The 24,860-nt window shown below is 43.8% G+C and overlaps 1 protein-coding gene across 4 annotated transcripts in view; it reads right to left on the minus strand.

The window, feature by feature from the left end:
- TENM1 (teneurin transmembrane protein 1) overlaps positions 1-24,860 on the minus strand; it is an 895,908-nt gene that overhangs the window by 19,005 nt on the left and 852,043 nt on the right. For all 4 annotated transcript variants that reach the window (XM_043974016.1, XM_043974015.1, XM_043974017.1 and 1 more), the window contains 4 exons: positions 9,720-10,086; positions 7,129-7,639; positions 3,325-3,497; positions 1,644-1,879 (listed from right to left, as the gene is read on the minus strand). In XM_043974016.1, coding sequence (XP_043829951.1) covers positions 1,644-1,879; positions 3,325-3,497; positions 7,129-7,639; positions 9,720-10,086 — 1,287 coding nt within the window. The remainder of the gene's footprint in view (positions 1-1,643; positions 1,880-3,324; positions 3,498-7,128; positions 7,640-9,719; positions 10,087-24,860) is intronic.

Raw genomic sequence — 24,860 nt, forward strand, 5'->3', positions numbered from 1 at the left:
TCCTGGGCAAGTCACTTAACCCTCATCGCCCCACAAAAAATTCTATTAAACATATGATTAACAGATTACCTAGTAAGTCACCTAGCAGAGTTCTGAGAGATTCAGAGAGAGGACAGGGAAGGGGCAGTCCTCCAATTTCTTGCCTCCATATCTTCACCAAGACTAATCTTTCTACTTTTTGGCCCCATCTTTTCTCCTCTAGGATCTCTTTCCGATCATCATTACCCCTCTCTTTTGCATTTTCAACCTCTCCCTGTATTTTGTCTCCTTTGCTTTTGCCTACAAATATACTTAGATCTCTGCTATCCTTTTTTTTTTTTTTTTTTTTTGCTGGCCAATTGGGGCCACTTTCTTTTTTCTGTACTTTCTCCCTTGGTGATGTCATCAATTTCCCATGGCTTCAGTTATCCTATTTCTGTAGACGACTACCTCCCCAATATCTCTCCTGAGTTCTGGTTTGACATCTCTAATTGGATGTGCTGCTGTTATCTGAAACTCAACGTGCCCCAAGCTAAATTCATCTTCCCCATAAACCTGCCCCTCTTTCTCACTTATTTTTCTTTATTATTATTATTATTTCTCACTTATCTATTTCTGTTGATGCTACCACTATCCTTCTGGTCTTTCAGGTTTGAAACCTGAGCCATTTAAAAAAATTTATTTATTTATTTTTTCTGAGCCATTTCTTAATCTTCTCTGTCTTAGTACATCTAATAAGCTGTCAAGTCTGGTTGACCTGAAGGATAGTAGAATCCAGATCCACATCTACTATCTTACTCACATCTGCCCTTTCTACTCTCACTGCTGCTATCCTAGGTCAAGCCTTCATCCCTTCATCATTGTACCATTGGTATAGGAGCTAAAATGGTTCCTCTGCCTCAAGTTTCTTTCCTCTCCAATTCCTCTTTCACACATTTGCCTGAATAATCTTCTTGAAGCACAGTTCTACTTGATCATGTCACTGTTCTGCTCAAGTACCTTTAGAAGCTCCCTACTGCTTGGAGGATTTACTATCCTTAGCCTGAGATTTAAGGCTCTCCCCAATCTGGCTCCACTCGACCTTTCTAACCTCGTTTCACACTATGCCCTTTGTATATTTGCACAGGTGTCAAAGATTACTTCTACATCTATCTATTGAAAACTTTCAAGGTGAGCCACCTGTATATAGCCTTCCCCGATTCCTTTCCCTTTTTTCCACCTCTGAGATACATGGGATCCTTCCTTTCACAGTCACTCATTCTGTAGGTTGCACTTGGGCAATATCCATGTGTACGCTGGTCTCATTCCTTCTAGTAGACTCTAAGCTCCTTGAAGGCAGAGGCCATGGCATTACTTATCTTTTCACGCAGTGCTAAGAGCACAGTGGATGCTGAATTAGACTGAGTTAAATTGAGGGTAGGAGAAGAGGTCTGAGTGAGGTGCCGTTGTTTCTAGAAGCATGGTGACGGCCTGCACTGAGGGGAAGAGGAGTCTAGAAAAGCTGAAGACAAATCATTAATTTTACTAACTAGTCTCAAGCTGCATCCTACCATGTCAAATATAGAGCCAGCTTTACAGCCCTGTTCTTTAGATCCTTGTTGACCTAATGAATGCTTTCTGCAACCTTGGCAAAGAATCCCCCATGATTTATGTGGTTGACTTACCCTTAGCCTCCTTTCAAATGCTGACATGTTGCCTTTGGTTTGCTCCTTCCGCTGCCGCCACTCAATGACGTTAGAATTGTGCTCTCCCGGCAGGGAAATATTACACTTGCCCAAGGTGGGGTTGACTGCTCCAGCGAGAATATGTGGCTCAGTGTTGAGACTGATCTCCATGCCGCTTGCAAAGGTGACCCGGAGGGACCCATCTGGGCTCACTCGATAGGTGCTCTGGGTATTGTCTGTTGACAGAGTTTAGGGGAGGGGGAAAGAACATGTGAGCTGACTTCTCCTTTGGGATCCTTAGCTATTCAGATAGGTAAACCCTCATTTTATCTATTGTTGAGTCTCTTGATCCTGTTTCTCGGATAAATTCTAGTCTAAACCTGTATACACACTGACTTTCTTCTCTTTTTCATTTTAGGAGAATTCCCTCTGGCTGGTTGGGATGACCTGGGTTTTTTGATATGTTAAACTTAGCTTTCATTTGACTCAAGGGCTCAGGTCCTTCAACAGCACTTCTCTTGTCTCCTCCAATTCTCCAAGAAGATTTCTATCAAAGCCTACCTCTGATCTTCCCCAGCAGTGCTGATGCCCTGCAATGACTTACTCTCTTCCCAGTGCTCACAGTTTTGTACCAAACCCCAGAAATGAACTGCATCTTCTGTCTCATTTCCCCCCAGGAAAGCTGTCTTGGATAAACAGGAAAGGAGGGGCACTCCCATGGTGAATATTCATTTTCTCTCTCTGTCTCTCTGTCTCTCTCTCCCTCCCTTTCCTCTTTGTCTCTCTCTCTTTCTGTGTATGTCTCTCTCATTCCAACCACGAGAGATTTCATTTCATTTAGAAATATGAAAATTAGATCTAGGGCTTGAAGAGAACTTGTAGATCAGGGAGTCACAGAATCAAACAATTTCAGAGTCAGAAGAGACTCAAAGGCCATTATAATGCATCAAACTAGCCAACCTTGAAGACCTAAAATGACAGGGAACTCACTACCTCCCAGGACAGCCCCTTCCATTGTGGGATAGGTTCTACTTGTTAGAAAGTGTTTTCCTGCTATCAAATAGAAATTTGCCTTCTTGTGCCTTCCACCGCCTCATTTTTATAGCTGGGAGAACTGCAGTTCAGAGAGGTGGCCCGGCACTCATGGTCACAGGGAGAAGAGCTGGGATGTGAGCTCAGCAGTGTCTGTACATAAGAAGTTGGGATGCAGGGGTGGGGCTCTGACACTGTTAGCAGTGCAATGACCTGGCTAAGGTCACAAAGAGGTGGGATTCCAATTCATGTCTTTTTTTGGGGGGGGGGGCAACGAGGGTTAAGTGACTTGCCCAGGGTCCCACAGCTAGTAAGTGTCAAGTGTCTGAGGCGGGATTTGAACTCAGGTCCTCCTGAATCCAAGGCCGGTGCTTTATCCACTGTGCCACCTAGCCGCCCCCCAAATTCATGTCTTTTGAATACAAATCCAGCTTTTCCCACTGTACCATATGAATTTGCAGAAGCTGAGAGCTTTCCCTCGAGCTCAAGTTTACCAGTTCTATTGCTGTGTACCAAGATTGGTAGAAGGTTGAGGAGGGGGAGAGAGAAAGAATAGGGCAGCTTTGAAGCCAGACTTCACGTAATAATCACAGTGCACATTTACAGCATGCTTTAAAGTCTGTAAAGCAAAAGGCTGAACTTGTCTTACCATGTTTTAGAACATATATGGTGCTAGTGGCTGTGAAGTTGGTTGCTGTGATGACGTTTTCTCGGTTGGAAGTGTCCAGCTCCACTTTGGTCAGTTTTTCCAGGTCACTGTGGAAGTTGCTGACCTCCCCAGTAGGAAAGGTGACATTGGTCAGATGGCCCTCAAGGTCATACCTGGGGGATTCAACCCAAATCAGCCGTGAGACATCTTGGCACAACAACAAACTTTTGCATAGCTGAGACAACATAGTTTTGAGCGTTTTCAAGCATTATTAACGTGCTATGGCAATGATCAGTTCCCTAAGGATGCTTGAAACTTCTAAGTCAAGTCGACAAGCATTTGTTAAGTTCTAAACACAGGGGATACGAAGGCAAGGGGCTCACAGTCTGATGTTCAAAGTCATAAGGTTCTTGCCTTGAACAGTTTTGTTTTTTAAATGGAAGAGAACACAAATGGTAATGAATTACAGGTGGGAACTGATTTAGAAATGACTCAGCAAATGCTGGGTTTGCTGCAAACTATAACCAGCTTGGCTGTGATGCTGAATATCCACCACGAGAGGGTGCTATATATCAAGGAGAAAAAGTACGCCTGCTGATAACCGCGAGAAGGCCAAAGTTTACTTTGCCTTGAAGGGAAAAAGAAAAAAGGATCTTTTTCAGCATTTTAGGCCAGTCATCACCCCAAAAGACTCATTCTCAACTGCTTATGGGGACCATTTTTGGACCATCAGCCATCGTTGATGGGACCTGGAGTAACTTTCTTGCCTTATTTTTCCATTTGTTTCAATGAGAATGCCAGGTGCTCATGCCCATGCCCATGGCTCCTCCTTTGCTATTTGGGTAAGAGATGTAAAACATCATTATTTGAATTTTTACATTGGGATGTTACACTTGCCCTTTTTTAAGTTCCCCCAAACGAAGCAGGCACCTCAGATGTAAGCAGTTTAATTGGAAATGTCCTCATATATACTCTCTCTCACAGCCCTGGTTCCAAATAATCCAAACATAACTCTCTCCTATTCTTGAAGCATGAATGAAAAAGGCCACTCTATCTATGGATATGTATGTCAGTGTGTAATTCATGCAAACATTGGCGGTTAAGAGTTCAGGAGTGAGGTCCTTGGAAGTGATCATGTTTTTGTGGGAAAGATCTCGCCTCAAATATTCGAGGCCACAAGTAATCATTTCCTCTGTCTGCCCAACAGGGTTCAGGTGCAGTAACTGTTGGGGGAACTTCATTTATGAAGTGCTTCCATGTACCCAGCCCTCGAGTCACTCTTGGTTGTAAATCTTGGAGCCCAACAATCTCTGATCAGTCAATGTTGTGGGTCAAACAAAAGCCAGATACGTATATGATAATCACTGAAGAAATGTATGATTGGAAAAGTAGCGGACTAGGCCTGGGGGGAGAGCGAGGGCTAACAGATCAACAGGCTGAGTGTTCTGCTGGTAAGACGGAAATTTGAACAAGGCCTTCAGCATATCGGGTGAATATTCTCTGGATGCTCTATAAAAGAACATGGATGAGAATCACATAGGAGGAGAAGTTGTGGATGGGTTGTCATCTCTATGGATGGTTTGAATCCATGTGGTCATAGAGCCATTGAGGCAGCAAAACGTCTCCTCTTTTTTCTCTGCAAGAACCTGAGCCAGAGCTAGAAAAGGTGCTGAAATGCTCTGGGCAAGGTGTCGACTAGCCCCTTCCCCCTAGGTTTTTTTAAAATAACTAATTGGGAAAAGAGAGGGGAAAGAGGACAGTGCAGAGTCAATTCCTATCAATAGTCCTACACCAGTAATCTTCTTGCCAACTTGGCAAGCATCAAGTTCAGAAAGAACTGAGGGTGCTCCTCACTCCACTTTGCTGGCCAGCCAGCCCCATCTGTGTTTGAGTTTCAGACTCAGAGCATTTCTAGCCCAAACTCTACCAGTCTCCTTTGTGATGGAACCCTTTCAAAATGGCCTAACTTCTCATCTCTCATCTCTCATCCTCATACTCGGAAAGGCAGGGATCCCGTCTGTCTTTATAAAATGCTCCCAGAGTAATCTAGTGCTGCCACACAGGATTTTTCCACTTAGTACTGCCAACAAAGTCAGACAGCAGATGTAATTCTGATGACTGAGGACACTGGAAATGGTTGCTTCAGAAGAGATCAAGTAAATGTAATTCCTGGGGGGGGGGGGAAGGGTCCAGGGTGTGGTTCTCTCTAAGGGTGAGGGGCCTGGGTTCCTCTGAGTGCTGTAGCGGGGGCCACACAGATAATGTCCCGACCTTAGGTTGAGGCCTCTGTTCTCACCTCCAGACAAGTAGGCATTAAATCAGCAAAGGCACCCTGGCCCCTTAAAGGGACCTGTCTTCTGGTGTGAGCTGTTGTGCCCTTCCCTAAGCTGACTTCCACTGAGGTCATATCAACTAAGACAGAGCCAGACTCCTAAGCTCAAGCAGGATCTTCTTCTAGTGCATTCCTTCATTCCTCACAATCGGAGCAACCCTTAGTTTTCCAAGGATATTGGCCCTATCTGGGGCCAATGCTTAAGGAAATTTTTCCTCTTCTACCCAGCATGCTTCTGGGTTACCCCCTTCTGAAATGCCTGCTCATATTAATGCCAGGTCCAACTTAAAAAGAGAGCAATCTTGTTAACACACACACACACACACACACACCCCATATCATATCCCACCTGTCCTCATGCCCCCAGTTAGATTGCAGACTCATAATCTGCATTTATTCCAGAGAGGTGACTACTACACGCCTGGCTTCGCTCCTTCTCCACAGCGACTCGTCTGTCTAGCCTGACAAAGGCCTTTGAATCAAGCCGTTTTCTCTACTCTCCATGGTACTGACAAGTTCCCTCTGCTGCTAGTGTGGAATCTAACCTTCCAGCTATCTCTTGGTTACCCCTTTGGATATCCCAAATACTTTTTGTCTCATCTGGGAGGCAAAGGGCCTAGGAGCCAGGAGACCTCTGCCATAAATTGGCCTTGTGACCTTCATTTAAGTCACTTCCCCTTCCTTGTACCTCTGTTTCTCCATCTGTAAAATGAGGGGATCAGACTAAGGGACCAGCTCTATGGTCTCTCCTTTCTAGCTCTAATAAATATTTTCTGACTGCCCCAACACTAGTTTCTACTCCTAACAGCTATGAGCTCTGATGATAACGGTGCCCTGATCAACCCAGTTACATAACAGGTTTTCTGGAAATAATGGATGACTTTTTAGCGACCACTTTCTAATACTGGGTGATTTGTTAGGACTTTGAAGGGAATGCATTGTCCGACGGGTGGACTGCAGGCCAGGGTGGCCTAAACTTGTACAAGGAAATGTTTCAGAAGTTAATTTTGGGGGTGGAAGACAGAATGTGTTGGAGACTTTTCTCCTACCATCTGCATACTCTGCAATCTCATACTTCCTTCACAGGGACCATGTGTTGGCCTTTTTTCCCTCCCTTATAGGACCAAGCACACAGTAGGTGCTTAATAAAGAGTGGGTTAATTGGATGACTTATAATTGTCTAGTTTTGCCATTTGCCTTGTCTCCCCAGTGAGGTGCTAAGTGTTCCCCCTGGTAGTGCTCAGGGACATTTGCTAGGCATCTAGCAGGGGTTACTTTTGCTGACCAGCTGACCCATTCTTCCCTGTCAAAGCAGACTGAAAGGAAAGGGCTGGTCTTTAGGTTGGTGCAACTAGTCTGACTTTCGTGGCTGTAGTTTCTAGGGAAAAAAATTACATGAAATTTCTAGCAATTACTAAGGCCATTTTCTACTTCAGAGCAATTTTGAAACAAGGCCCACCAGAAGAACTTACTCATAAACAGTTGTCCATCCGTTTTCATTACTTTTGGTTGCCAGAAGGCCGGTGTTTCCAGGATAGGTCATCAAGGCTAAGTTATAACCTTGGGCCGATACTCTTTTTAAGACACCATTGCTGCTTATTGTTAGCCAGTACATCTGACCCCCAGGCACCATTAGCCACAGAGGTATCCCACCAGCATCCCGTCGAATGTGAACAGAGTTCCCGTTGCTGCTAATAATTGCTCCTAAGTCTCCATCGCTGTTGTAGGTAAAATTGTATACATAGTCCCTGGTGATCAGGTTTAGTGTGTACAGGTGAGTCCCATTGACGGTGAACTGATAGAGTTCTTGGTCAGCTGGGGAGGCAATCTCATACAGGTTCATGTCACTCAGGTGAGCTTTGTTCTTGTTTATAGCCCGGATGCGGATATTTCCCAGGTCAGCCACATAGAGAGTGCCATCAGGGGAAACTGCTAATGAAGACGGGGCTTTGAGTTTTGCATCTTTGGCGTAGCCACCATCACCTGAGGAAGCAATGTCATTATTTTAATGGTTGATCTTATGAGCATTGAACCTATCACACCAGGAGGTGGGGCACTGACTTCAGCATTTGGTACTGAGGAGCTTGTTTCTTTAAATAAGATTTAGCAAGCCAATTGTTCCCCCCCCCCAATTTCAAACCCATTATCTAAAAGAGTGTAATTTTTGAATTGGTACCTCTGCAGATTAATAGTAAGATGCAATTATCTCAGTTACACCAATTTTCCCAAGTCCCTAATCTTGCTGATCATATTTCGACAGATGAGAAAGATAATCATGATGGCTGCATGAGGTGTGACTCTGAAACAATGAGGCTGAATTGTGTATGAGGATGTAGGATCATAACCCCAGAGTGGGAAGGGATCTTGCCGTCATCTAGTCTAACCCTCATAGGCACATTCCTTTTTACTTTGTTTCCCAGGGCCACATGGATTTGACCATGACTTTCAATGTAAGAATCAGCCATAAGATCAAACTTGGTCATGGAGAAAAAGAGATTGACCTTATACTTGATATAAACCAACCAAATAGACATAACCCGGGGGGCAGCTAGGTGGTGCGGTGGATAAAGCACCGGTCCTGGATTCAGGAGGACCTGAGTTCAGATCCGGCCCCAGACACTTGACACTTACTAGCTGTGTGACCCTGGGCAAGTCACTTTACCCTCATTGCCCTGCAACCCCCCCCCCCTCGAAATGACAACAACAAATTGACATAACCCCCCTACTGAGCACAGGGGAAGGTGGATGGAAATACTGATTAAAAAAATCACAAGTTAAGTTGGCAAATAGAACTAACTTCTTTTGGTTCAAGAGAGGTCAGAAATTAGGAGGAACATGGCAGCTAAGTGGCTACAGTAGATAGAGTGTTGGCCCTGGAGTGGGGAAGACCTGATTTCAAATTTGACCTCAGACACTTACTAGCTGTGTGACCCTGGGAAAGTCACTTCATCCTGTTTGCCTCAGTTTCCTCATCTATAAACTGAGCTGGACAAGGACATGGCAAACCACTCCAGTATCCTTGCCACAAAAACCCCAAGTGGGGTCATGAAGGGTCAGACAGAATTGATGATGACTGAATAACAATACATATGTTCTCCCTGCTACCTTAGTAGTACCTCCATAACAGCAGGGACTGTTTCTTTTCTTTCTTTTTGGTCCTTGGCAAGGGACCCAAAGACTTGTGTTTAGTTGTGTGAGCTGTGATTGCTTACATATGTAGCTTTTGGGCTGACTGTCTATTGAGGGGTATACTTTCTTGGCTTCTAGGTCAGATGAATACAGAAAAAGGACCCCCAGAGAAGGTAACTGGGACACTTCCTGACATGAATCCCATTTGTATGGCTTGTTGAACTTTCCAAACCCACAACTACACTAGTTATAGTCTCACGGATAGGGTAAGTGGTGTTATTCCTAATTTGAGAGATGATGGTCAAGCACAAGAGTCTGAATAACTGACCTAAGGTCATACAGTGAACTACATGTGGAGCTAGGAAAGGCATTTTTATTTCCTCTTTCCAAATCCTAGGCTCATTCTCCTGGGCCACATTGATGCTCCTCCAGAGCATGTTTTCCTTCCAGAGTAGGGGTTCTTAAGCTGAGGCCTACAGATCTCCAAGGGGACAGTGGATAGATTTCAAGGGGCCTAGGCCTTTGGATGGGAAAATTACATCTTTATTTTAGCTAACTTCTTTTTTTTTTCTGCCGGGCAATGGGGGTTAAATGACTTGCCCAGGGTCACACAGCCAGTAAGTGTCAAGCGTCTGAGGCCGGATTTGAACTCGGGTACTCCTGAATCCAGGGCCGGTGCTTTATCCACTGCGCCACCTAGCCGCCCCCCTTTAGCTAACTTCTAATGGAAATGCAGCATTTCCTTCAATTAGTTCAAAACCTAATTCTGGGAAGTGGTTCAGAAGCTGTATCAGACTGCCAAGGGGGTCTATGACACAAAAAAGGTTAAGAACCCCTGTTCTAGATGTTTGTCGTCATATGGTAGCTACAGTTCCTACAGAAAACAGCTAAGGGTGGTGATTTGTGTTCTGACAAAATGACAATCAGCTTGTACCTGAAAAACAGTCACAGTTGGGATCAATTTTGCAGTCACAGTCTGTGGGGGCTCCAGCAACCAGAGAGATTTCGCCATTGGTTGTGACTTGTTGGATGCGGTTCACTTTCCTCTCGTCTGTTTCAGCGATGTATAGGATTCCACTGTGAGAGACGCTGATGGCCCTGGCGGATTCCAGAGTTGAATGGATTGCCACCTTGCTGACTAAGAAATGATCTATCCCTGGCACCTGACAGTGGATGGGCCGACCAGCAACAATGCGGACTCGTCTGTTCTCAGAAATTTGCAAGACAATGTTGTTATCCAAGATGTACAATGAGTTGTCCATGGGGTTGACTGCAAGGTCTGTCGGCCACTCCAATCGTACCTGCAGACAGAATAGGGCACAAATTAGGTTAAGGTCTCTTGCCAAGTGCTGGCAAATCCAAGGGAAGTTTTAATGGGGAAGAAAAACTTTTTGTTCATGTGGTTGGTTGTTTTCAGAATGGCTAATAAGAATAGTAACAACTAACATTTATGCGGCACTTACTACATACCAGGCACTGTGCTAAGCACTTTACAACTCTTATCTTATTTGATCCTCAAAGACACTCTGGTATGTGGATTCTATCATTATCCTAATTGTACATTTGTGGAAACTGAGGTAAGGAGAAGTTAAGTGACTCTGTCAGGATCACACAGCTAGTAGGTATCTGTGGCTGGAACTGAACTTGGATCTTCCCAACTCTCTCTCCACTGCACCAAGCTGCCATCTACTCTACTTCTTGTCCCCTCTGTGGCTGGCTGTACACTAAGTTAACACGTGGTTTACAATGCTTAGATGGAAGCTATCAGTGAGTACTGTGATCATGAGCATTGTCCCCCATGAAATCAAATTTATGGGTTGAAGGGAAGAAATGGGAGGAAGGAGATTTATCTCACGGCAAAATTCCTATTTTGATCAACGGGAGGTGCTGACACGGAAACAAAAAAGGGGGGAACTGCTACTCCTATCACACTCCCCTACCCCTCCAGAAGCTGGGGGAAGAGCACAACTGGCCAGGCAGAGTGGGCACGCTATTCTGACATTCTCTCTTCTCCACTCCCAAGGCTGCCCTTGAGATAAAGGCTCGGACTTGAGAGATAAGCTGTTCAATTCTCCACCTTGCCCAACCTGATTTAAGGCAGTAATATTAGTGTCATGTTTATTGGATTGAATATTGCCTCAAAAAGACACCCGCTATGGCTGCTTGTTTCCTTTGCCATTGAGTAAGTTACCCTCTGGCAGTTCCCAGAGACTAAAATGGCCTTTGTGCTTCTGAGAAACCTAAACAGACTGTGCAGGTCCCTTTCAATTCCCATTTGACTTGGCTGAGTGGCCGATTCTCTCAAACTGCTCAGGCAAAAGATGTGTGGCTGATTTGTAGACCGGGCACAGACTTCCCTAAAATCAGATCTTTACACATTTTGAAGAAGTGCCTTCCTTCTCTCTCCACCTTCCTCCCTGCCCCCTGCTTTTCCCCCTTCTCCCCACCAGTTCCTTTCCTTTTTCTCCTATATTAAATACACCTTTTCCAAGCCAAGTTTATGAAGAAGTCTCCCTTGAAATGGGAAGCTCTATTTGTTACTAAGACATTTATATAATATATAGTATGACATATAAACCAAATCATTTGAGCTTGTTCTAGCAATAAGAATTTACATGTGTTAGCTGGAGAGAGATCACAGAACTGTGAACTACTTAGGCCCAATGGGGCTGGAGTGCAAATAGATTCCCTTGAGCTCAGTTAGCCACTAGCTCTTGGTCTATGTGGCAGTAAACTACGGTTTTCTGGAGTGGAGTGCTGGGAGATGAGGGGAACACGAAGCAGTGGAAACCCTCAGAAATTCTGTCTAGAGAACAGATACCCTGGAAATTTGCCCAAATGTGTGACAGTTCTCCCATCCTGTCACAATAAATTGATTTTTAAAATAAATGACCATTGGGGCAGCTAGGTGGCACGGTAGATAGAGCACCAGCCCTGGATTCAGGAGGACCTGAGTTCAAATCCAGCCTCAGAAACTTGACACTTACTAGCTGTGTGACCCTGGGCAAGTCACTTAACCCCAACTGCCTCACTCCCCCCCCCAAATAAATGACCATTAAAGGTTTACCCATAAACTACTGGCACTTGCCTTCCTCTTCCCTACCCCCACAAGCTTACTTTCCCTGAGAACTAACCCTGGACAGAGAAAAATGAACTGTTGGGATGTCAGATCCTGACAGCACTAACTCTTCCCAATTCTTTCACATGCTTCCTACACTAATTGAAACCTTGTCTAGAAGGGATATGACTTTCAGGCCAAACAGGCCCACAGGTGGCTTAAGAATCCTGTTAATTTAGAATTTGAATCAAATAAAGCATCAGGATCCTATGGGGGAAAATTCAAATGCAAATTAAATATCCAGATGTATAGCCTGGATTTAACTAATTAATCCAGAAAAGTACTCAGAGAAATGGATAATTTTGGTGCTAAGTGTAGTGGATGTATCTCCCCCAGGTGATGCTCTCCGGGGGCAAACCCCCTTGCAGATGGATATGAGGTATCGTGTGCATTCTCTATGATGAATGTCACACTTGCTATATCCTCTTCACTTTTTCCATCATAAACCATTTATTCTCCAGAGTTCCAGTCACTTCTTGGGCCATATTTACATGATAACCCCAAACCATCTTGAAAAGAGAAATGAACAAAATAATGATTCCATGACCATTAGGATACCCATAAGGTGTGACCCGGAACCAAAGCTTTGGATTTAAATTTTTTTTTTTTGCGGGGCAATTGGGGTTAAGTGACTTGCCCAGGGTCACACAGCTAGTAAGTGTTAAGTGTCTGAGGCTGGATTTGAACTCAGGTACTCCTGAATCCAGGGCTGGTGCTCTATCCACTGCTCCACCTAGCTGCCCCCAAAGCTTTGGATTTAAATGGAGTAGGTTAAATCTTGGAAGCTTCTTTCAGAATCTCTCCCTTCATATAGAGTTTCCCTGGGAGAATAGCAAGAGCTATTTTACATTTAGGCAGAGGTGTGCTAGTAAATGTTTAACAAGCAGCTCTCCAATATGAGGAGGGCTCTGTCTATCTCTCTTTGTGGGATATGTCTGCACCTTGGATGGATTGCTAGCAATTTTTTCCCCACATCCTGGCTGATCCTCAGCTTTACTGCGCTGCCCTCTTTTCTTCTCTGTCTCCATACCCAGCTTAGCCAGGGGGAGGAACTACCCAAATTCTTCACCTCCTCTCTTCTCCCACTCGGGGGCCAGTGGGAATGGGTCAAGTTTCCGGGGCCTCTGGAGGCTACTTCTAAGACCACCCCATTTCTCCTCTGCCGTTGGCCACTGAAGGGTTTGGGTTCCCAGAATGGGTGTGTTAATAAGTGAAATCAGCTTACTTGCCCTCTGCAGGGCCCACAGAGTTCTCTAAGGAACTGTGAATTAGGGCTTCTCCTGAGAGCTTTTCTCACACCCACCCAAAGGACTGAATTGGGGGGAGGGGCCACGTTTCAATGGTCACCAACTTGTTGCTTCTGAAGGACAATTATAAAAAAGGCCTTCTTCTTTTGCAACAAACCAAACCAAACCAAACCACCATGCCTGATACACCTTTTTTTGTGGGGCAGTGAGGGTTAAGTGACTTGCCCAGGGTCACACAGCTAGTAAGTGTCAAGTGTCTGAGGCTAGATTTGAACTCAGGTCTTCCTGAATCCAGGGCCGGTGCTTTATCCACTGCGCCACCTAGCTGCCCCCTGCATGATACACTTTTAAGTTAAATTGCACTAATGTTTTCTCCATCACTTTCTGAAGTCTAGACAATCAACAAGACATAAATCAAGTCCTGACTTGTAGAACTTGCTGATTTCCAAAAAGTAAATGCTCATGCTGAAAATGTAACAACTAGCTTTCCCGGGCTGGCAGAAGCTTGCTCTAGTACACATATGCATTGAGGTCTCCACAGAAAAGTTAAAGGGTGGTCAGTTCCTGTGCCAACATCCAGGATAAATACAATGAAGATCAGATAGGTCTTATTTAGCCCAACTCAAAAAGCAAAGCGAAAAGGACTCGATGCAATCCATAACTAATGAAGACAATTTTCCTTCCCTCTCTGGTGGTATTCTACCTCACCAGGGGAACTATATAGTTCTCCAGAGTAGATTACAAATAAGAAAGGATAAAACCTTCTGAAGACAGTCCTACCCAGTCTTGGCAGGTTTTCAAAACTGGAAAGACTTCCAGCATAGGCCTAGTGGTTCTTACTGGGGGCTGAAATTTGCAGAGGCCCATAAACACAATGCTGATGAATTTTTGTGGTCATAGTAACACATAAGGAAAGGGCACTAGACTTGGACTCCAATGACCTGGGTTGAAATGTCACCACTTCTATGTCATTTGTATCATCTCGGGTAAGCCACTCCACTTCTATGAGGCTGCAGAATGAGAAGGTTGCACTGCATGACTTCTAAGATGCCTCATAGCCGTGAAGCCTTTGAAGACTATCTACCAAAGGTAGAGAAGGTTTGTGATCTTCCTTGGTGAAGGGAATGCCCACAATGATAAAGTCAAGGGGACTTGAAGTCAGATTTTCTTCCAACTTCTTGGTCTAAAAATATCCATGGATTCCTTGATTACATTCTGGAAATTCTATTCCGCCTATATTTGCTAACTACTTTTATGGCTAATGCTTTTGAGTCCATTATCCAAGTTTCTCTGCAGTGCTTGCATCCAGGCTCTTGGCCTGCCAACAATCTTCCCTGTGATGTCAACACTCCTTTCTTTTGTTATCACCATCACATCGATCCTACAGGAGTGCAAAGCTCTGCTTCCTGGCTGACTTCCTCCATTTGGGGACATCTTCTGTGGATCAGTCTCAAAAGTTCATACAAATCATCCATCACTATAGTTTTTATCTTAGAGTTCTGCTTCACTGAGAAGATCAGGTGTTTCCAAAAAGACTCTCCCCTCTCCCACAAAACCCTGTCCCCAACATGACACTCCTAATCTCCTTCCTTCCCTATACTTTGAGGCCTTTGGTTCATTTAAAAAATGACTCTGTTCGATTTTGATCTTTGAGGTCTCTTCAGGATGACTTTCCAGGGAGTGTGTGATTATCTCTTAGGCAGTGCACCAGCCCCGGGGAAGATACAGTGACAGACGGGGCTGAGCTTGCTAGGTGCTCTGCCAATTCTACATTCGACTTTTTCATGGCTCTAAAAGCTGACAACTCCAGATTGTTAGCGTCACTTTTTGTCAGTTTTCAAATGGCCTTCACATTACTTGACACTGATATTGCCTGAGCTTCTTCAGATTTATAAAAGGAAAAGAATAAAGCCTTCTATAGAAAGTATCTTTCCTACAGTTGGAAAGCCTGATGACACCTCTTAGGAAGCAATGGCGTCTCTTTGCCTGGTTTTTAATAGGTGAAAATTACTGGGGAATAAAATACATGGAAGACAATACCAGAATAACAGTTTCACAGATGAAAGGGACCTTAGTGACCATTTAATCCAACCCATACCTGAAAAAACAATCCTCACTACGTCATATCCAAGAAGTAGTCACTCGGCTTGTGCTAGACGACCACCATTGAAGGGGAGCTAGCTACTTTTTTATGGCTCTGATAGGTAGAAGTTTGGCCCTGATTTGAAGCCTAAATCTGTCTCCTTGCAACGTCCATGGGGCCCAGTTCTGCTTTGACCTTTAACTTGATATGACAGATACCCCAGATAAAGAGAGAGAGAGGAAGAGAGCACCAAGTTGTTCCTGATGAATTAAAATCAACAGGCCCCAAATAACTATATTCTTATGTACTGAAAGAAACAGTTCATGTGACTGCCGAGTCATTATCAGTAATCTTTGAAAGACTCTTGAAAACAGGAGAGGTACACAGGACTGGAGAAAAGAAATTGTCCTTACTTTCAAAAAAAAAAAAAAAAAGAAAGAAAGAACAAGAATCTGCCAAGTACAGTCTGGCAATCTTGACTTATATTACTTGAGACATTCTCTAGCAAATCATTAAAGAGATGATTAGTAAACATCTAGAAAGGTAGAGATGACAAAAATACACCATAACTTCATCAATAATAAGCCATGCCAGACTACCCTCACTTCATATTTTTTTGACAGGGTTACTAAATTAGGAGATCAGGAGAATGGTGTAGATATAGTTTACCTAGATTTTGGCAAAGCTTCTGGCAGCGGCTCTCATACTACTCTTCTGGAGAAGATGGAAATGTTCGGACCAGACAATAATACAATGAGTAGGATTTGAAACTAATGGAATGACTTGGTTCAAGGAGGAGTCCTTCGTGGCTCAAGGTCAATCAATCAATCAAGCCTTTAAGTACTTACTGACTTGTCTCTGCTGGGGATACAAACGCAAAAATGAAACAAGGAGCCTGCAAGGAGCTTACATTTAAATAGGGAAGGTAACATGGACATAAACAAATAGATACATGTGAAACAGTATTTTGAGATGGAGCCTGGCCGAATGGGTTTTTGGGAGATGTAGTCTGAAAGAGACAGAGTTGTTTACTCCCCATCCTGGAGACTTAAGGCCCCTCAGAGGAGTGGTACCCAGAATGAGTGGGGATTTTGAACTGAAGCTGGAGTGGTAGCTGCAGAGGAAGGCCCCTAACGCTAATTTCCCAGGTTTTGTGGGTACTGAGAGACAATGTCCACATTCCAAAGGTGGGAGCCAGGGGAAGGAGAACTTTTCTCCCCTGTGGCTTTACCCTGAATCTCACATCCAGACAGGTTGCTTGATGTCATACATAATACAGACAAAATGAATACAAGGTAGTTTTGAGATGAAATGTGTTAGCAACTGGGAGAATCAGGAATGATCTGATGTAGAAGGTGGCACCTGAACTTAGTCTTGGAGGGAAATCAGAAATTACAAGAAGCAGGGATGAGAAAAGAGTGAATTTCAAGCAGGGGACAGCCAATATAAAAGCACCGAGATCAGAGGTAGAAGATCACATGTCTGGAAGAGCAAGTAGTATAGTATGGCTGGATGGCAAAGTGTAAAGAGGGGAGAAATGGGTAAGACTAGAAAGACTGGGAAAGAGACAGATTTTGAGGAGATTTAAATGTCAGAGGAGTTTCTGTTGGCAAAGGGTCTGCAGTGCAGTGCTCCAGGAACCTACCTTTCCTTAGCCCTGTGCTATTTACTATTTTTTAAAACAATGACTTGTGGGGGGCAGTGAGGTGGTGCAGTGGATAGAGCACCGGCCCTGGATTCAGGAGGGCCTGAATTCAAATCCGGCCTCAGACACTTGACACTTACTAGCTGTGTGACCCTGGCAAGTCACTTAACCCTCATTGCCCGGGAAAAACAAACAAACAAAACCCCCCCAATGACTTGGATAAAGACAGATAATAGAAAACTGAGAGTAATAGTTAATGCACTCAAAGGTCTATAAAACCATGCATACTCTTTGACCTAGTAAGACCACTACTAGGCTGGTATTGGAAAAGAGATAAAAATAAAAAAGTTAAAGGACCTATATGCAAAAAAAATATTTATGGCAGCTCTTTTCTGGTGCAAAGAATTTGAAATTGAGGAGATGACCATCAATTGGGGAATGGCTGAACAAATTGTGGGATGAGATTATGATGGAACACTATTGTGCTATAAGAAATGATGAGCAGGATACTCTCAGAAAAACCTGGAAAGACATGCGCTGATGCAAAGTGAAATGTACTACATACAAAGTAACAGCAATATTGTAAGATGATCATCTGTGAATGACTTTTCCATCCTCATCTATACAATGATCCAAGACAACTCTTGAAGGACTTATGATTAAAAATGTGATCCATCTCCAGAGAAAGAATTGATGGTATCTGAATACTGATTGAAGCATACTTTTTTTTAGTTTTTTTTTAAGTTTTTTTTGGTCTGTTTTCTTTCACAACCTGACTGGTATAGCAATGTTTTGCATGACTACACATGTATGACTTATGTTGAATTGCTTGCGTTCTTTGGGGGGGGGGGTGGGGAGGGAGGGAAGAAGAGAGTTTGGAGCACAAGGTTTTAAAAATGGACATTAAAATTGTTTTTACATGTAATTGGGGAAAAATAAAATTCTAAATAAACAAAAAAGAAATAAAAAATTAAAAATATAGTTAATGCACTGAAGGATTAATAAAGATCTCAAAAGATCTCGACAGGCTAGAACATTAGGCTAATGGACAAATTTCAGGAGGGACAAATGTATGCCTGGGTTACTGAAAAGATGGTGCTGCCCTTGACAGTAAAGTGGGGAACAGGGTGGTTTGGGGAGAAAGACAATTTCTCTTTTGGGCATGTTGAATTTGAGGGAGTGTCTATGGGACATCTGCTAGGAAATGTCCAACCAGTAGTTATTTCTGTGGATTGAAGCGGAGAAGAAAGGCCAGAGGTAAGAATCAGTTACAAAGAGATAACTAAACCCATGAAATTCAAGGAGGTCACTGACAGAGTATAGAGAGAAAAGAAAATGGGGGTCCAGGACAGAATCTTGAGGGACATCCCCAGTTAGAGGGCAGGAAATTAATGATGACGGAGTGAGGAGGCACAGAGAGGAATCCAGCCTTTGCTCAAAGGCCACTGAGTGGGAACTGCCTCGGGCAACCCACTGCAGTTTTGAAGCGCTTTACTTTTTTTTTTTCTTTGGTGACGCAATGGGGGTTAAGTGACTTGCCCAGGGTCACACAGCTACTAAGTGTTAAGTGTCTGAGGCCAGATTTGAACTCAGGTCCTCCTGACTTCAGGGCTGGTGCTCTATCCACTGCAGCGCCACCTAGCTGCCCCAACAGTTTTACTTTTGAGGAAGAAAATTCCAAGAAACAACATGGATAGCATGGATGCCTAAAAGTTATTTTTGACCTACATGAATCTGTGTAGCCATATCCAGGTGTCATTTAAGCCCAGTGAGGGAAGAGTGATAGTTTCCATTTCCACTGATCATTCTTGCCCCAGGATGAAAATGACTGGGCATGATGATGACAGGCGGCTCTGTTGCACAGAATCAACATCTTTCCAAGTTATTAAGACCAAATGTGCCTAGAATCTGAAGTGCTTTTATCCCAGAATTGCAATGACTTGGATGAATGAAAAATCTTCCTTTCCTTTGAAGGCCACAAGAATTGCCTGATGGCCTCCAGTCCAGCACACCCAAACTCTGGATGAATCTGCTGCCTAATTGTTACCTCATTTTAACAACAGGCATCACTGCTTCGATTTTCTGTTGTCCTTTTCTTGTGTCTCCCCTTTTGAAGTTTTGGTTATTGAAATGGCATTTTCTGTATACACTGAATGTGAAACTGCTTCCAGTTTTCAATTTCCAGTCCAAGTCATCTATCAGCAGGAGATGAAAACTACATGTCCTTCTGACTCCCCAGCTAATTGGTTTCTAGACATGATTGGTATTGTAGGAAGAATGCATTGTACATGATACTACTTGCTGACCTGATGTCTGTGGCTCTCTTGTTTGAGGTTTCTTGTGTGTGCTGAAGAACTCCTTTCCTTCAATAGTTCCCACGAGGGACTTTAAAGTTATCCCCCCCCCCCGCCGCCCCTCCAACATCTTCTTTCATTTTTTTGGTTTCGATTCAACTAAGCTAATCTCTTACTGTGTGTCCAGCACTGTGCTAGGCAAAGGAGATACAGGAAAAGAGGTAGATGGGAATGGGTACAAATTCAGGAAGCTACTTTCAATACTCAGTTGCTAGTCAAGATTTTCTAGCAGAAGGTGGGGTCTTACCTACCTTTCCATCAATATTGCCTCTCCTGTGTTTTTCCCACTTACTACATACTGCCCTGTGGGGGTACTTCTGCTTGTACTTGCCTTACTTTTACTCCTAGTCTGTGAACTATTAAAAGGCAGATGTCATGTCTTACTAATCTTGCAACTCTTCCAAATGCTTTGTCTATGGTAGATGTTCAATGTAGGCTTCCTGAAGAAATAAAAGCCATGGTCTGTAGCCATGTGGAACTCAGCATCTTCTTGGGGAGCCAGGAGACAAGTTCATGAAACAACTAGAGCGGGGCTGGGGTCTGTATACTTTAAAAAATATATGTTGATAATCATATATTGATACAAATGGTTTCATGTATAACCCTATGTTTTTATAAATGTTATTCTGAGAAGGGATCCTTAGGCTTTTGCCAAGGGGGTTCATAACACAAGAATGGTTGAGAATCCTTGAAGAAGAGAATAACCTAACTCTGGATGTGAGCAGGTTTGAAACTGAGAGGATTCGGAATAAGGAAGAGATCACTGTGAGCTCCAGGAAGGAGAAGGTAGATATTGCTTTCCTTTTTTCCCCCTCTTTTTTTTGGTGAGGCAATTGGGGTTAAGTGACTTGTCCAGGGTCACACAGCTAGTAAGTGTCAAGTGTCTGAGGCCACATTTGAACTCAGGTCCTCCTGACTCCAGGGTTGGTGCTCTATCCACTGCACCACCTAGCTGCCCCACTTTCCTTTTTCTGAGTGAGTACCAAAAATCATTCTTTGCCTAGTTTCTTCCTGTAAATAAGTGGCAAAAAACTTCCTGCTGCAAGTTGTTAATATTCTATTCCTAGCTCTACAGGCTATACCAGACTTCCGATTCCCCTTAGTCTTCAAAGCAATTTGGAAGCCCAAGGTATCCTTGCACTGTTGTTATGAAATGGTTTTCTTTCATTGATCATCTGCGCATTTCAGTAAACACCTCTAAGCTTTTTTTCCTACGGTAATATTGCAGGGAGAAATTATTAAAAATTTTCACCATAGAGATAAGATATAAATGGACAGTCCTCTATGGGAAGAAAAGCTTGTGATTGTTTCGCTCAAAAGTTCATTTCCGGTTAGTTTCTTATTCTGTAAACTAACTCCCTCTCTCTCTCCCTCCCTCCCTCCTCACCCTCACACACTCACACACACGCACAGAGTAATGTTTCCAGTGGATAGCCTAATGAACATTAGAGAGAAGACTTCACTGGTTAGATTTTCACAAAGCCTCAGATGAACTTCTGGTTTTGTAGCCACCCTATCCCCAGCACACACTTAGCCAGTGACACAACTCCAGAGGTTGGCTACCTGGACATTCAATGGGTACGAAGGGTCAGTTAAGAAATACTTATGTGTGTGTGTGTGGGGGGGGCAGCTAGGTGGCGAAGTGGATAGAGCACTGGCCCTGGATTCAGGAGGACCTGAATTCAAATCTGACCTCACACACTTGACACTTAGTAGCTGTGTGACCCTGGGCAAGTTACTTAATCCTCTATGCCCCGCAAAAAAAAAGGAAATACTTATGTGGGCACACAGACAATGGTGGCAAACTAAGCATTCCCAAATTTACTACCAGACATATTTTAAAGGGCTCTAGTTGAGGCCCCAGAGGAACCATGGGCTGTAGCTTCAGAAGATGGGAAGTTCTCTATAGCACAGAGTTCCATCCACTTCAGGTTTTTCCCCTAATCTTCCATAATTCAATCACTATCCAGCAATAAAGGGAACACTGCTACTGGCATGAGCTGAAACACAAGGGTAGAAGAGATGAAGCACTGGATAACTGGCTAGAAATCTGACAACACCTTCAACAGCAAGGCTGAAATGTTTTCCACCTTGGTCCCAGCAGTTCCCAGGTCAGCTGTGACTACTTGTGAATTTACCACCGAACTATCAATTCACTGGGGACCTGGGTGCTTGGGTCAGTGAGGACCTGAAATGTGCCCACTCCCAGATCTACGTTTGGACTTTCTATAGAATTGCTTAGGATTTGATTTGGGAAGGAATTTAATTCAGAATCTCATGACTGATTAGAGTGGCCATAATGATGTCAGAAAGCTCTTTGTAGTCAAGTTACTTTTCATCTGGGTAGTTTTTGAGGTTGCCAACATAGGAAGCCATCCCGTAACATGTCCCCTGATGCCTCTAGTTGAGGAACCGTAGGGTTGCTCCAGGTTGGCACTTCTGTGTTCTTATTGTTTGGATGGTTGTTTTCACTATTGAGCATTAGGAACAGAACGGACCATGGTCAACTCAGCACTTTGCCTCCTAGATATGTGACAATGAATATCCTTTAGGTCTTACTGACTAGGAATGATATAACCCAGAAAATGCCAGAGCTTGCACAGGCAGGTAGAAGATGGTGTTGTTGTTCAGTCATGTCTGCCTCTTCATGACCCCATTTGCAGGTTTTCTTGGCAAAGATACTGGAGTGATTTGCCAATTCCTTCTCCAGCTCATTTTACAGATGAGGAAACTGAGGCAAGCAGGGTGACTTGCCCAGAATCACACAGCTAGTAAGTGTCTGAAGTCAGATTTGAACTGATTCCATGCCTGATTACAAAGTAATACTTAGCTAAGCAAGATGGAGATCATGGTTTAACCTTCCACTCCTGTAAGAGTCAATAGTTGTTTTCCATTTCTCTGTATGGCTTCTGTCCTTTGATGTTACTCGGGCACTAGCAGGATTTCTACAGAATCTCTGCAACAGTCAATAGACTGACACCTAAAGATCTCCGAACTACTTTCTCAAGTAGATAGCTGACCTTTCTGGGCTTTGTGTCTCTCAAAGAAATGTTTCCTTAAAGGTAGAGATTGAGGTTGTTGCCTTATGTGTCTGGGTCTTTTCCCCCACCCAGTGTGGTGTGTGTGTGTGTGTGTGTGTGTGTGTGTGTGTGTGTGTGTGTGTACTTTCCGAATAAGATGATACCACCAATCCAGTCAGGCCATGCACTTAAGTGTTGTTTTACCAATAGATGGTGCTTGCTGCTAAAGGTCTAAGATTCATTTCCTTGTGACTGATAGATAGCATGCATGGAAATGAGCTGGCCAGATCTCTGCAGAGGAATATCCTGGATATGTGGAAGCAACTGAAGTTAACTGGCTCAGAAGGTGATTGAGCCCCTGATTTTGGCCTTGTTAGTGCCAGTCCCCAATAAACTGAGCTAATTGGCCACAGACAATAGTATCTTAGAGAACAGGTTCACTGGAGGTTTTGCCACCTGTCAAGTGCAAGGTGCAAAAGACTGAGCCATTCCCAAGTCCGGCTGCTTTGCTAGAAGCTTTGCACTTGTGACTCTGCCTGAACTTTTTTTTTTTTTTTTTTTTTTTTTTTTTTTTTTGGTGAGGCAGTTGGGGTTAAATGACTTGCTTAGGGTCACACAGCTAGTAAGTGTTAAGTGTCTGAGGCCAGATTTGAACTCAGGTCTTCCTGACTCCAGGGCTGGTACTCTTTCCACTGTACCACCTAGCTGCCCCCCCCCTTTTTTTTGCAGGGCAATGAGGATTAAGTGACTTGCCCAAGGTCACACAGCTAGTTAAGTGTCAAGTGTCTGAGGCCAGATTTGAACTCAGGTACTCCTGAATCCAGGGCTGGTGCTCTACCCACTGAGCCACCTAGCTGCCCCTGCCTGAACTTTAAAGATATATATTTTTTCCTCCAGCATTTCATCATTTTAATGAGAATTAAACTGCAACTGTCCTTTGTATGGAAAGAAGACAAAGTAGAGAGAATTTGACTTGCATCACAGAATCATACAATGTGAAAGTTGGAAGGGAACTTAGTGGGAATCTAGTTCGACCCAAACCTGCTGTTTGCCCTCTCCCCCCCCCCCCCCGCCAGCAACATGTGTTACAGTGGGCATCCAGGCAAGACCTTCAAGGAGAGAGAGAGGAGCCACCACCCTCAGAGGCAGCTCATAGCTCATTCCACTTTGTGAGAGTTCAAAATGCTAAGAAATATTTAGGCCTAAAGCTGCCCTTTTGCGATTTTTATTCATTGCTCCTGGTTATTCCACGTGGGGCCAAGGAGAACAAGGCTAATCCCTCTTCCACACTGACAGCCTTCTCTCTCTTCACATCCAGTTCCTTTACTTGATGCTCATATGGCATCAACTCAAAGTCCAATACTAAGGGACTTCGAACTAAGGACTTCCTTGTTCCTGGAAGTTAGGCCTTTCTGGCTGCTGTGTCACACGGCTGACTCATACTGAGCTCACTGTTCTCTCTGGGGAAGCAGAATACTGTAGTGGATTTGCAGTTGGAGGACTTGGGTTCAAATTCTCCTGCTGCTTACCTCCTGTGTGACATTTAGTGCCTTGTGACCTTAAGGCAAGTCAGTGAACCTCTGTGGATCTCAGTTTCCACATTCATAAAATGAAGGCACTCACTGGATGAGCTCAAACCTAAGAGCTGCTGGGCTCTGATGAGCCCATTTTCCCATTCCAGGGCTAGTCGCATTCTTGTAGGTTGTGGGATCTAGTGAATAAGCAGGGCACACTCATTCAGAAGCAGCAATCTAGTGCCTTCCATGAGGGAAAAAAGATTTGATTTCCCTTTTTGTAAGCAACTCATCTCCTTGTTTAATGTAGGCCATGAAAGGGTACCGCTCTGACGCTGCTTTACCCAAGGTCTGTTTCATATTTCGCTAAATCAGAAAATATAAGGATTTTGAACAAATGGCTGATTTGGTTATCAAAGCAAATTCTATTTTTGAGAGATAAAGAGATTTGATGAACCTGTTTCCTAAGTGCCACTGAGCATTGATTCTGGGAATAAGTCGCATATCCCAGACCACATCGCATTTGCCACCTCGCTAAATACAGTGTCTTCTTCTAAAGCACAGAGGTGGAGAGGCTTTCTTTGGGGAGCTGTTTCCCTTAGTAGCTTGAGAATTTTCATGTGGTAAATTAATCTCCATAAGATGTGAAAATATATGATTAGCCCAAAGCAAAATTCTCCTTAGGCTTGAACCTGCTTAACAGTCATGAAAAACAAACAGGGAGGGCATGGAGTCTCCTTCCCTCAAACTCCAAATGGACAGGCTGTATTTTCCTGGGGGTGGGGGCAAGTTTTGGTAGCAATGCCAGGAACTCTTGAGTGCTGCTGTCTGTATGTGGATTTGAAGAATGAGTGAAAAGTCACATCTGATGGTGAAACATAGCATCGGAGAAGTTGTAAACTACATTTAGGTGCAGAATGAGCAGATATGACCAATGTCAGTCACTTTGCGTGCCCATACTTTGTTACACGGGAGGATTCTATTGGATGAGGGGAGGTCAGTCACTGGAAATTGACAGTGATTAAAAAACATCAATAAAACATTTTTTAAAGTCATTCCTGGGTCAGCTAGGTGATGCTTCAGTGGATAAAGCA

Source organism: Dromiciops gliroides, chromosome X (assembly GCF_019393635.1).
Source record: "Dromiciops gliroides isolate mDroGli1 chromosome X, mDroGli1.pri, whole genome shotgun sequence".
Lineage (NCBI taxonomy): Eukaryota > Metazoa > Chordata > Mammalia > Microbiotheria > Microbiotheriidae > Dromiciops > Dromiciops gliroides.